Source organism: Micromesistius poutassou (genome assembly GCF_964030765.1).
Source record: "Micromesistius poutassou genome assembly, chromosome: 4".
NCBI classification, from domain to species: domain Eukaryota; kingdom Metazoa; phylum Chordata; class Actinopteri; order Gadiformes; family Gadidae; genus Micromesistius; species Micromesistius poutassou.
Window position 1 is genome coordinate 12,988,146 of NC_140274.1, and position 14,796 is coordinate 13,002,941.

Here is a 14,796-nt window from a genome sequence, read left to right on the forward strand (position 1 = left end):
GGTGGTCTGTGTGTGTGTGTATATATATATATATATATATATATATACATATATATATATGAATGTGTGGAGGATTTTTGTCTGCTTTTTATATTTTATTAACCACACGCACACACACACACACACTGACACACACAGGGTTGACAATAGGCCAAGGCAGCCTTGGGGCGTGGCGATGAGGCGAGGGGGGGCAAGGTTTGTGTAAACACCAGTGTGGCATGGCTGTTGTCAGGAAGTGGTGTGTGTGACAGTGGGCCAAGCATGGTCCTTCTACATACAACATCCTCGCCTCCCATCTGCTCTGCTCTCCGTCTCAGACACACACACACACACACACACTCATTTCACGTGTACCTCATTTAACAAAGTAAGAAGAACTAGCATAGCCATTTTGTCAGGGGAGGGGGGTTTCCTAAAATGTAAAAGGGGATCACCTGTTTATCTGGCCACTTACTTCCCAGAAACATATTAAGTAGTAGTAGGCAACCAGATGTGAATGATCGCTCTTGGAATACATAACTATTTCAAAGTGTGGATCATCACCACTCACATTTTCTCTCAACCCCCAGCAAGTGTAAAGTTAAAATGAAGACTTGTGACTACTCTATAACCAAACTACTTGTTAAGAGTTTGTGAAGAAGCTTATTGTCACAAGAGTGTTGCAACTCCAATCTAGTGTTGCATTGTGGGTGGGACATTGCATTACGAAAAGCACGTCTACTACATTTCCATACCCCTCGTGTCTCAAGGACAAATATGACTTCAGCATGAAAATTTGATTCTGTATGGACCACATTTCTACATGATGAGTCCCCCATTAATGGGAATGTGTCAAGGAAGCACTAATGAGGTGTGAGGGTTAGGCTGGATGGTGCTAGGGAGTGTTCACAGCTCTGCTAACTGGATTCACACCAGTCTTGGTGGCACCACCCATCAACCTAGCAACCATATGACACTCATGATGTTTACAGGTTGCCCTATGACTTTTGGTTTGCCTAATCTGCCTTTTGGGAGGGTGTGTGTGTGTGTGTGTGTGTGTGTGTGTGTGTGTGTGTGTGTGTGTGTGTGTGTGTTTGTGCTTGTGTGTGTGTGGTTGGAGTTCAACCCTCGGTCATTTTCTTCCACTCGTCAGTGTTTATGTCAATGGTTTAGCACTGGGACCAATGAAGTGGAGGCTCCGAAGGAGTGTGCCTCTGGCAACAAACATCAGCAAATCCCATCAAATCCAGGCTCACACTCGCTCTCTCTCTCTCTCTCTCTCTCTCTCTCTCTCTCTCTCTCTCTCTCTCTCTCTCTCTCTCTCTCTCTCTCTCTCTCTCTATCTCTCTCTCTCTCTCTCTCACACACATGGATACTCAATATACATGGAGACACGCACAAACACACACAAACACATGGTCACCCACAGCTCTGCGCCCTCACGCACTCTCCCATCTCCCTGGAGACCCGACGCAGGCCTGGGAAAGAGACGACCGCCCCTTGGAGCCCCACCTTGCCCCCCTACATACAGCCTAGGGAGGTGACGGAAGAAAGCTGGACCCCTCCCCTCCTCTCCTCTCCAGCGGCCACCTCCCCCCCACCCGGCCCCCCCCCCCCCGTGGCGTGTGTCCCAGCCTGCGAGCATCCATCACTCTTGAGGACGGGGGGACGCAGTAGTCAAACACAGGCAAACGCACTGGGAGGAATGTTCCCGCTTAAAATAAACCAAGGGAAATACATTATAGGAGTCTGAAAAAACAAAACAAAACAGGGAACCGAAAACAGGAAGAATGCAGGGTATTTGGTTGTGTGTCCCCAAAGCACGGGGGAGGAGGTAGGGGGATGAGGGGTTGGGGTGAGGACGGGGCAGAGGAGAGCACGAGGGATAAAGAGGCATCTGGTAAAGGCATTGCCCTGAGGGTTAACCTTACTGGCCATCCCCGGAGCAGCAGACCCTTAACACCCGGCCACGAAGGCACAGTGTGGGCCGTAAAGGCTGTAATGAGGGGTGAAAATGTGTGCCTGTTCCCATTTGTGTTAGGCATTATTTTCTTTTTCTTTTCTTTTTTTTTTTGCCAGAGCGAAACACTGGATGTACGTGGGTGGGATTCCATTTGTTTACTCACAGTCATTGGATGGAAAATATGTTTTGTCCGCTAAAGTGAACCGGCAAAAAAAACACAATGCTTTCCACATGGTGTCACAAAAGGTGTTTCCCATCCCATAGAGGGTTTCTGGGCTTCTCGCGTTGACTCATCCGGCATTTATGAGAATGCTGCTTTAATGTTTGGGTGACACACCATAGCCTGCGATTATCTGAGCCAACGAGGCTACACCTTCACCTGTCTGTGTGGCGTACCTGTGGGGCAGAGCTCGTGTCCGTTGGGCACCTCCTGGCAGGAGACATCCTGGGGGTAGGGCGGCTGGGAGGGGCAGCCCGGCTTCTGGGGGTGAACCACGCCTGGGAAGTGGGTCTGGGGGCCCGCGGCCACACCTCCACTCTGCCTCTGCTGGAGACATATAGGAAGGTAGAAATGTATCAAAATAATAAATGACATCCTGTGTTATTATCATGACTCCATAGATCCTATGTGCATACAAAGACAGTGTCCCTTGTCATTTTCCTTTTAGGGATTGACGCCAGTGTTCAATTTGACTAATCCTGTTACTCTAAGATGTATGTTTTTAATCATGCCTTACACAGAGATGTTTATGAAAGAAGGTGCAAAAAAAGAGTGGGAGTAAAGTCAGTTGGGTGAATGACCCAGGGAGATATAAAATGCTATTTATAGACTTCATCCATACCGGGCATACAGATAGCCAGCCATTCATGTTTAACCTCTCGAGGATGTTGAATGAAAGAAAATTATATAAATCAAACGTGAATTGTGCTCAATTTTACATAACCATCGGGTTACATGGTATACATTATATAACTGGTGTGAATGTTCTTGCATCAGGAGCATACAAAAATGAGTGCTTGACCATTAAATACCCCAGAGAGAAAAAGAAAGCGAAGGAGACAGACAGACTGACTGGCTTGTGGCTGGGCTGACTGATTAACGGACTCTCTTAACAGACGGACTGCTAAACTGATAAGAGGGCCTGTGTTAAAGCCTTGCCACTTTTATCAGTAGCCAGACAACTTTATGGATTGCTGACATGACCAGCAGTTTGTGGGGGGGGGGGGGGGGGGGCAGCCCTATTTATGGGGTTTTCGGGGGTTTGCCTGGGCCGTCGCCATCCGCTATCAGTCCAGTCGGCAAGGGGGAGACGTAAGATAGTTATGGAGGGAGGCACATGGAGTATTTATGGGTTATCGTAGACTGTGTTGATAGCCAGGCAGACATGTCGTATGCCGTTGATGGATTTATGTTAAAATGGAGAATGCTTCAAAAAAAAGTATACAGGAGTGGGTCCACAAGCGCAAAAGGAACAGGTGTATTCTGTGTAGTGAAAGACGGTAGATAAGCAGAACTTAGTAGAACGTTTACTGTAAATACGCCTATGTTGGTAATAAACACCTTGGAATTTGTGGTCATATATATTTTTAATCAACCCCCAGAGAAATTACAACATTGCATTGTCATTTTTAAGGAATTGTATTCTGAATATTTTCCAGTTCCTTTTAAATATTTCAATTGTTAACACTTTATTCCAGGGATCCATTTATTTATTTCACAGCCTCTGTCGACATTGCACAAAGATTCAACAATCTGAAACATGAAAATGGGGAAGGAGAAAGATAACTCAGATCTCTGCGCCCCCTACCCCTCCGCCCCTCTCCGCCTCTTCACTAATTCACGTAAATTTGAGGAAGCTAGAGGATTGGCCCAGGCTCACCTTTTGACCAGGTCTGCCCTGGTATACAGTAATCTCAATTTCGAAGGCAATGCCCACCACCTGAGCCAATTAGGGGCAGGGCAGCTGGCCTGCTCCATGTTTCCCCATGAAAACCACGGGGTTGCCATTTGCATGTAACCTCAGTCTCACTCCCTAATGCACTGCCGCTCTGCATACAAATGGAAGCATTTCTGCAGGCGCCTCTTCTCCGTCTTCATCTCACAAGCGCTCACCTGACAGGAATCCCAATGTGCCCGGCTACTACGCCATCCCCAGCTCTATATTCATAGGGCTCTCTCAATTTGGACTGAGTTAGAGGACTTGGTGAGGGAACAAAGAGAGAAAACAACAGCTAGCTGGGTGTTAGACATGCTGTTCGCCGTTACTCTAAATGGACTCGGCTGGTTTGTGAGGTCACGATATAACCAATGTATTATTTTAAAGGGAACTTTAACACGTCTTTCACACAGTGTGGTTGTGAAAGACTCAAGCACTATTTCAATAAGATATAAATGTCCCCTTTTCTTTTTTTTTTTTGCACAGCTCCATTTCCCAACTTTTGACCGAAATTGTGAAAAAGAACACAAAAAAAAGTGGTGCAAAGTTTCCACAGTGTGAAGTTAACAAGCCAAATGTTCTGATAATGTGTTCCTGTGAGAGGGGATGAAATCCAGAGACGAGGAATCACCCGCCGCCCCTCTCCCCTCCTTCCACACATGCACACACTCACTCACACACAGACAAAGACAAGACATACACTCGCTCACGCACACGCACACACACACACACACACACACACACACACACACACACACACACACACACACACACACACACACACACACACACACACACACACACCACCCTCCTCCTGTTAGGTAGCTAGGACAGCCTGTAACATTGTGGTAATTTATGAGAGAGGTCTTACCATTGCAACCAGACGGTCGCAGGGGTGAAGAGGCGGGTAGGCAGAAACTGAATCCATGTAGTAACTCATCGCGGGGGGGGACTTGAGGAGCAGGGCCTGTCAAAGGGATCAACACATAAACAGACATGGCAGCGTCGGGCACCCGATCTATCACACACTGTTTACACTTGCTGTGCCCCGATGGGTGTGTGTGTGTGTGTGTGTGTGTGTGTGTGTGTGTGTGTGTGTGTGTGTGTGTGTGTGTGTGTGTGTGTGTGTGTGTGTGTGTGTGTGTGGACATGTGTGTAAACAGCTGTGTGCTTGTATGTGTGCATGTGTGCGTGTGTGTGTGTGTGTGTGTGTGTGTGTGTGTGTGTGTGTGTGTGTGTGTGTGTGTGTGTGTGTGTGTGCGTGTGTGTGTGTGTGTGTGTGTGTGCGTACTTGTGTGCGTGGGTTGCACAGTCCTGCTTTTATTTAATTTTGCCATTCTCTGAATGGTCTTTAAATAGTGCTGTAGAAATCTGTATTTTTAAACTAAACTAATCCAGCCATAGCAGACCCAGGCAGGGTTCCCCTGTTCTCCTTTCCCGCCCATTCTCCCTCCCTCTTCCTCATGCCACATTGTTTCTTCTTATAAGAAGAAACAATGTGGCATGCTAGCTCTCATCTGCTTTCCTTCCTCCTCCTCCTCCTCCTCCTCCTCCTCCTCCTCCCCTCCCACTCACTTTGCGTATCTCTTAGCATTGTTTACTCGCAACAGCCTCAACTGGAGAACGGAGCTGGGAGATTATTGAGAGAACGAAGCAGTGGCATATGTGGGCAGTGACAAGTTGCATATTAATTTGGCTCTTATTCATATTCATATGCTAACCAATTTAGCGCAGCCGTGGTGCGCAGCTGGTAATTCAGAGGATAGAATATATACTGTACTTGCGTTCAATGCCTGCAGATGTTCATCATCTTAACACATTAGGGATTCAGATGCTTTGAACTGCAAAAACGTGATGTGCATAAATCGCAACCAAAGAAAAGATTGAATGACTTAAAAACGTCTCACTAGTATGGTGAGTTGATTGGCATAGCATAGTCCATACTGGCATCAATTAATATCAAAATATGAATGACACTCAAATAAAACGTTAACATGGTGCGTGTTAGAACATATTTCATAAGTCATTTTTATTTGACTGTTTATTGCTAACATTACATACCAATTTGAGAAAAAGTTACGTTACATACATCTTTTTTTTTGATTTGACATTGCTATTCAACATAAAATTAATTTTAAACAGGTAGTGGAATGTGCTGCAAGCCTTGAGAGAATTCCTGTCGGGAAGCCAGTGAAACCTCAGTCAAAACTTCAAAGCCAAGAATGTTTGATGAGAGACGCCGCTGGACCATAAGTTACGACACCTGATCGTCTTGTCATACAGTATTAACCTACGATTCCTAAGTGGACACAAAAAACTTTGAACTTACCGACTCTGGTCAGAGAAGTTTTCCTGCAAACTGAACGCGCTCTCTTGATGCGTGTGACAGCTGAACGGTGGTCGGTAATGATGCTGTGTACCTGGCTTGCAGCGAGTCCAAAGAGGAAGGAATCGCATGCACACTTTTAGTCCCTCCCTCGTTATTACGGCGTTCCATTTGAATTTGGAGGTGGTTTTTAAATCAGTGCCTACGGATTGTCTATGGACCTCTGTAGGTTAAATCCCCTTTTCTCCCTGCAGGTGTGAAATAATGAATAGGCTTTACTACGAGTAAGTGTGGTTATTCATTGGTCTATTATTTTTGGTAGCCTGAACCTACAACATACTATCAGTTGAATGTGCTTCAATAGTAAGTCCTATGATCCTATTTCTTTAGAGATTCCCATATGTAGGCTACAACCCAAAAAATTAATGAACTTCCTTTGATGGAATTTAGAAATAAAAGTAGTGTTTGTGCACTGGCATGGCTACATGTGTTTCTGGTTGTGTCTGGGGACTTTTCATGAAATTCCCCAGGCTGAACATGTACAATAACCTTCTATTGTTGCAAGCCTCTACTAACTTTTCAACCTAACAGTGAGACCACTGGAGCAAAGCAAACTATATTTCAACCCAGACCCGGTGTTTTGTGGCTACAGCATGTAAATGTTTATTTCAAATCAGGGCATTCGGTTTCCCCCAATACCCATGCACCTGTACCCCCCCCCCCATGTCAGGGGTTAACTGATTAGGGTCCGGGCGAAGCGTCTGCGACTCATGTGTGAAATGAGAAGAGGTTTCACCCAGTGAGGCATCAGATCTACACCTAGCAGATAGATGTGTGCCATTGGAGGGAGTGATACCGGAATGGAGTTAAGATAGCCGAACTATCTGGTAATTTGTTTATTCATTGATTTTCATTTCGCACCACGATAAAAAAGGTTTACCCAACAGCAATCACCTCCATCTCCAATCTCTTATTCCTCAGTTATTTGTCATTCTCTTCTCGTATCCCTTTATTCTATATAGGTTTGATCTTTGTCTCTATCCTCTCTTTTTCTCTCTCTCCCTCTCTTTTTTTTAGTATTCTCCCTCCCTCACTTATTTTCTTTCTCTCCCCCCTCTCTCGTCCTCTACCAGTGGAAAACACTTGCGAGCACTCTGAAACACCTTGTGTTCCAGGCTCCATGATAATTCTGTGACCTCTCTGCTGCGTTTGTTTGAATTAGAAAGTGCACGGTTCAAACCCTCTGACAGCCGTGGATCTTAAACGTAAATCTTGTGCGTGCCAGCACACGTGTGCGTGTGTGTGGGTGTGTGTGGGTGTGTGTGGGCGTGTGCAGGTGTATCAAGTGCCTGAGAAGGGGTGGAGATGTGGGTGTGGGATGGGAGGGGGGGGGGGGGGGGGGGAAAGGGGGACGGGGGAGACATACAAGTCCAAGTTGAAAGGCGTGAAGAAGTACCTTGAGAAGCTCAGACAGAGAGGGTCAGGCTGCCTGCGTCTTCTCAACACACTGTCTGAAGCCTCACAGAGGGGTTCTCTGGTGCTACCTATGGGGCCCCAGGGGACACAGACGGGCAACACGTCAAAGGGTAAAGGGGAAAGTATGACTTATGGCCATGCCGACCATAAAAGGCCCGGGACGTGCCCCCACTGGTCCAAATTGAATAAAGTGGGGATGAATGCGATCCAGATCACGGGCCGGTGCCCCAACAATGCTGTTTCAATTAGCCGGCCCGCCAGTTCAAAGGCAGATCCACTGCCGCTCCGCATGAAGCCACTATCATCACATTGTACCGCGCCTCTTACCCCCACCCCTGTTATAATACCACATTTTTCCGCTCAGGGGCTCTTTCTACGGCTTGGTTGCGCTCATGCTTCGCATTAAACTGTTCGGGAAGATCGTGCCATCAGCAACAGAGCCCATCCATATGTCAAGGCCCTGCTGGGGTTTCATGGTTTCCATCATCACCTTCCTCGAGTGTACTTTTCCGCAGTAACTCTGTTCTGGACTTTGAATATTTAATATGTATTTTGTTCGAGAATGTGGTACACAAGGGATCATAAATAAGATAATATTGTCATAGTGGGGACAGTGCCAAATCCATTTGATTCAATTATTTATCTGTGGCTGTCATATTTTTTATAGTGCAATGGCAATTCCTGAAAAATAACAGCATTTTCCATAAGCTCCAATGTCGCTTGTATTTTATATTTATTCGCAAAGAAGCTTGTTGGACCATTTAATAGTAATTGTGATGATGCTTAATGGATTTGAAGGGCTATGTGCAGCATTACATTGTGAAGGTAATCCAGCTTAAAGGCAAGCAATTGGGACGTGACTAATCTTCCACTGAATGATCTTATTTCCATATATTTGTTACTTGTTGGTGTCAATCTTATATTAAACCAAATAAATGCTTTCCATGGGATTTTAAACGTTCGTTGAAATCCCCTGTCCAGCTAATAAACAAGTACAAATGACAAAGTGTTAGACTCTAGTGTATTTCATAGATTCATTTCCAATAGATTAAAACGCATTAGCCGTTTCAAAAGGTATTGTGCAGTCTCAACCTCAGACTATGGACTATAATCCATGGACTATAAACTATGAATATGGGCTATAGACCATGGCCTATCAACCATGGATTAATGACCTATGAACCACAACCTTTGAAATATGCCCTATGGACTCTGACCAATGGACCTATGGAATATATACTATGGGCAATTGAATATTGACAGTGACCTATGGACTATGACCAATGGACTAGGGACAGTGACCTTTGGTCTCTGGACTTTGAACTATGGACTATAGACCATGGACATTGGACTATAGCTTATTTGGTCTGTGGACTCCTTTGAATGACCATCCAATTCACACCCACTCTCTGCTTCATTAGAACATCTCATAACCCCGTGAACAGGCCAGTTTCTCATTTTGGACTCTCCAAAGATAGCTCTGACAGGTGATATTAATGGACTTTTATTAGCGTTGTCCTGATTGCTGCAGATTTTTTGGAAGAGCAAGAGAGAGCAAAGAAGACAGAGGAGGAAAAAAGAAAGGAAAAGAGGGAAAGAATATGGAAATCCACCGCCCACCCTTTCTCACAGGAGTTCGCCTCTCTCTTTGATAGTCTGCCCGAATCTGTTCCCCCAAAAGAAACTGCCCTGCAGATGTTATTGCTGTGTGCCGACTACAAAGAAAGGAGCCCTTTATGAGTCGAGCATCTATTTTTGGGCCCTCAATGTTTCCGAGTTCTGTGGCGCGCAGCAGAGAGGAGAGGTACGGCTCCAATCGTTCTGTCACAAAAATCCTGTTTCATTCCCTGCCCATTTGTATTTTTAGATTAAAGCCTGCGAGACGTCTCCAACAGAATAAAGCGGGGATGTAATATTTTATGACAGTATCAACACGCCGTCACCACGGTGGGCTTGGTGCTGAGTGGTGCCTGCGAGGCTATTGGCACGGTTCTAAAGACGGCCGATGAATCGGGGTAGTAACTACGGGCCAAGGGGAGAGTCACGGAGAGGTCTTTTTGTATTGATTGACCCATGACTGAGGCCATTTAGAAGCTCCACAGACAGACGCTCACCTGGTGGCCAGAAAGAACTGTTAACTGTGGCACAGTTTGCGTTTGGTGGAGGGGATGGGTGGGGCGATGTGTGGGCAATCAACTTGTGGTATTATGTTTAATTAAACCGCCAATCCCTTTGGCCAAGTTGTCAAAACAGTCATAAAAAAGGCCAACTTAAGCCAGACAAACATTCTCGGTACTCGATGGGGTGGGAGTGCACTCTTGAGCCTCCAGATGGTTTGTGTTTCTCAAGCCTGTTTTCACCGGGGATGGTACAGGACAGTCCCTTTCTGTTCAAGTGTGGATCCTCACGGAAGAACGCTCATCCCAATCACACGCAGCCGTTCAGTTACTGCGTCAGTCTTTCACTCCGAATCCCCCTGTGTCTCATTGTTTATTGTGTGTGATGTGTTTGTGTGTGTGTGTGTGTGCTTGAGTTCCTGTTTGTCTCCTTAATAAAGTTTATTTTTATTAAAAGGAAGCTGACAGCGACCTTCATTGTAAAGACCTTCATTGTAAAGATAAACTTCAAAGACACTTTAAAGAAAGCAGTATATAAGGGGCATTTCAGAGTTGCAACTTTAAGAATGGCCATTAACCTCATCATTTCATTTCAACACCATACCTACACGGTGACTTCCATGTAATTATGGCATAGTATTTTCCATCAAGCTAAAGACTTGTGTAAAATACCCTTACTGCTCTTCACTGATGGGAGTATAGGGAGGCGAGCGATATCTGTGGGCAGAAGGAGGAAGTCCAGCATGACCTGGTTGATACAGCGTTGGCCAAACACCAAAATAAACACAAACACACCAAACACACACACACACTCACACACATACTTACACACGCACACACACACATACACACAAACACACACACATACGCACAAACACACACACACACACAAACACACACAAACACACACAAACACACACACATACATTCTTACACACACACACACACACACACACACACACACACATACACAGACACACACACACACACACACACACATGCTAACACACACACACACACACACACACACACACACACACACACACACAAACACACACATACACACACACACACACACATATTCTTACACACACACACACACACACACACACACACACACATATGCACACACACACATAAACACACACACACACACACACACACACACACACACACACACACACACACACACACACACACATGCATACTCACACACACACACACACACACACACACACACACACACACACACACACACACACACATGCATACTCACAAACCCAGAACTTAATTCATCAATGTATAGAGGAGGAAGTAAGTAAAAGTAAGAAAGAAAGTAATTATGAAAGAACAAAAGATGCGGCTCATCCGTCAGAAATCAGAGGAGGACACCCGTTGAGGCGGACAGAATGACGGACGGCGTGGTGCTAAATCGTTTGGACTAGCATCTAAGTAGCTTGGAGTAGTGCCCTAAAACGAAGCGTGTGAAGTACTCAATGCCAAGTGAAGACGCACATGTAGCCTAGAGGATTTGTACATCCAAACCCACGTATCCCAGGTGGGGATCCCTGTCCCTGTCCTGTTTGACGATGCCCACGCAGCCGTCAACACCACCCCGGCTCCCCTCGGCCTCCATTGTGTTCACACCGATAACAGCCAGGCTGCTGCTGGTGTCCGTAGTGTCTGCTGCTTGTGAGTGTGTGTGTTTCTGCCTGTGATCTGAGTGGAGGAGAAGCCGGGGCGGAGGTGGAGGGTTTTATCTGGCGATGAGAGGGAAGAGGGGGCCGCTTGTCAGTGTGGACGGCGGGGCTGAGCACACAGGGCCTGTGTTGCATCTGCTGGACGCCGCCCCGCCAACCCCCAGAGAGCTGTAGCAACCCTGTGGTCGAAGCGTAATGTTGAATTATTCATATTTGTTATTAGTGGTGCTGGCCAGTTCTAGTGTTAATGGTTGCAGAACACAAGGAACAAAAAATCTATCTTGAATTGCAAAAAAAATCCTGTTTCTTCATGCTTTCTTGTGATCTCACTTTTTGTCTCTATCTCTCTTTCTGTCTTTCTCTCTCTCCCTCTCTCTCACTCTGTGTGTGTTTCTCTCTCACTATGTCTCTCTTTCTCGCTCTCTCTCTGTCTCTTTCTCGCTCTCTGTCTCTCTCTCTCTCTTTCTCACTTTCTCTCTCTCTCTCTCTCTCTCTCTCTCTCCCCCCTACTGTATCAGACAAACACTCAACACCTGTGAGCCCGGATGTAGATCTCTCCTTACTCCAACATGTCCCAGCAGCTGTGAAGTCCGTCAGTACTTTAAAACTACGTTAGACTGGTGAGCGGCTCAAGGTATGATCTGTGTGCAGTATTATAGCACCCCCCTTGCAGTGGTCCTTTTTGCGCTGATATACATGTAGGTATGGTTACTGGGACTGGACTTTGATCTTTATACAACTACAAACTACTACTACTTCTACTACTACTTCACTGTAGCTGTTATGGTTCTGAAAGCACACAATTAGAAAGATCCTGATCAACATGACGTCTAACAGGCTTTTGTTCTTGCTCTTCCCTCTTCCAATCCTTCCCCCCCCACACCTCTACCATGACCCCCCCCCCCCCCCCCCCCCCCACCTCTCTCAACCATGACCCCGCCCTCAGCTCTTCCACATCTTAATGCAGAGGCTGCAGGATATTTTTAGCACATATTTTATGTTTTAAAGGAGATTAACTTCATAATGTCCGATGACTTTCTTTTAGGAAACAGAGTTGATCCGCCGATCAGATCTTTAACCCCTGACCTTTCTTCCCGGCATACCTCAAACTCACACACCCACACACGCACACACACACACACATACACACCACACACACACAAACAGTTTCATTTCCTTGGCCTTTGTTTCGCTCTAAAATCCACACAGATGCGATCTCCTCTTTTACCCTCTACTTACCCTTTGTGAAACGCATCAGACACCACCCCCTCCTTACACGCACACACACATGCACTAACACACACACACACCCACATACACAAATGCACACATGAACATACACACACAATATTAGTGCATTTTTCTATTGTTATTTCAATGTTGTTTTTTACCTCTATCAATTTACAATATATAGTTTCCTTACATCACTCACTTGCCTAAAGTTGCTTTCCTCTTCCTATTGTCCGCTCCTCAAACTATATTTGACTGGTTGTTGGTAACTTTTCTCCTGATGCAGACAACATCCTCGCCCCCTTGCTCTCCTCTTGTCAGGTCTGTCCACCGGGGCCGGTGAACCACACGGACATCACCTGTACTGCCAATTGTATACACATGCAACATTATGTTTGGCTTATGATACGGACCACATAGAATAACATTACATATATTCATTCTTTGTTCAACCCCTTTGTTCACCTGTGTCACTTGGAAATACCAGTTATGTATTTTCAATATTTACTTCTAAATCTGACTGCAATGCTTTTCAGTGTTAGAATGTGTCAGGGTGTTAACAAACTCTTGAAATATCCACAACCGGGTGTGTTTACCACTGCACTGTATCGACACGTGACACATCATTACACTTTTGTTGTATAAATCGTAAAATTGCATTTAAACATGGATCCATGTCTATGCTCACATGAAACAATAGAAGCAGCGAGAACTTCACACTATTGAAGCTATTATTGACACTGCACTACTGTTTTGTTGACTCATGCGTGTGTTGCAAATCCCATTTCAAAGCTCAACCATGCCCTCTATCAACGGATATCCGTACTGCAGCTAGAGTGCATGAGGTACTATCATTGAGAGGATGGATGAAACACATAGATTACAGCAATAAGTGCCTTGCTTCATCGGGATAGTTATTTCCCTGTGTATAGTTAAGCTTTGTTTGAATTGGATTGTGGATCATCGTAAGTGAGTTTTCCCTTAATGATCACAAGAAGCTGCTGACAAATCACCACGACATTAAGCTCAGTGAGCTCAACACTTTCTTCCTTGACAACGCCTCCCGAAACCTCGCATTGCCACCTACTGGCATCTGTGAGTCTCGCCGCCGGCCCTGGGGTTAAAACCGTGCCATGTGTTAACACTTTACACCCTTGCGTACCCATGATGACAGCGTTGCGCTGCCTCTTTAAGACCCGGCGTGGAATGCTGTGGTTTTTTTCGCCTAGGCATTTGGGGTAGTGCCCTCACCCACACATAAACACAACCCTGAAAAGTTGCCTAGGATGCTGTCTGCCTCTGCTTCTCTCACTCTCCTGCTGTCCTCCTCCCTTTCCATCTACACTTCTTTCTTCTCCTTCTCCTCTCTCCCTCTCCTTCTCTCATGCTCTCTGAGGCACCTTGGCCCCTCTCTTCTGTCATGACAGACACAGTCACTCGATGTTGCTCTGTTTGCTGTTGATGTAGGTTACTACTCTGCTTTACTCCTAACAGTGGCCGCACATGTTTCCTGTTTCACACATTTGCTGCCAAAGACAGGGGGGGTGGGGGCAGGTGGGGGCAGGTGGGGGCAGTGGAGGGGGGGGGGGGGGGCAACCATTGTTGTCTTCTGATTCATTAACCCCTGTGGGCTTACGTCTGCACACTTCAAACAGTGTAGAAGTAGGAAACAAACACTCTTATCTCGCCCATCCCAGGAGCACAAGAAGTAATTTCTGAAGAGCGGAAGGGTTATTTCTGAGCACAGCTTAAGGATGTTCTTGAGGTGGTACAATCACAGCAGCCACCGCTGCCCTTGAGCCCACATACAGTCACTCTATTTATAAAATAAAAAAAATGAGTGAGTTGAGCAAGTCTTGGCCAGTTGGAACAATAATTAGTGTACTAGGGCAAAATTCATCATCATCATCATCAGCAGCAGCAGCAGCAGCTCTCTCTGTCTATTGGACAGAGAGAAGGAAGAATCGTGGAAGGTCTTTGTTCACCAGCAGGATTCCTCTGGTCTTTAAAGACACTGAACTGCTCCAGCGTGGACCAGAGAGCCCTCTAGTGGTCACAGTTTTCTGTC

The 14,796-nt window shown here is 45.8% G+C and overlaps 1 protein-coding gene across 3 annotated transcripts in view; it reads right to left on the minus strand.

Annotated features, from left to right (window-relative positions):
* The window catches only part of ets1 (v-ets avian erythroblastosis virus E26 oncogene homolog 1), a 34,791-nt gene extending 28,474 nt beyond the window's left edge, over window positions 1-6,317 (minus strand). For 2 of the 3 annotated variants that reach the window (XM_084467176.1, XM_084467174.1), the window contains exons 1-3: window positions 6,209-6,317; window positions 4,751-4,846; window positions 2,339-2,489 (exon numbers count right to left, since the gene is read on the minus strand). In XM_084467176.1, coding sequence (XP_084323302.1) covers window positions 2,339-2,489; window positions 4,751-4,819 — 220 coding nt within the window. In that variant the 5' untranslated portion in view covers window positions 4,820-4,846; window positions 6,209-6,317. The remainder of the gene's footprint in view (window positions 1-2,338; window positions 2,490-4,750; window positions 4,847-6,208) is intronic. The other variant, XM_084467175.1, reaches the window with a different exon arrangement.
* Window positions 6,318-14,796: the final 8,479 nt, after the last annotated feature.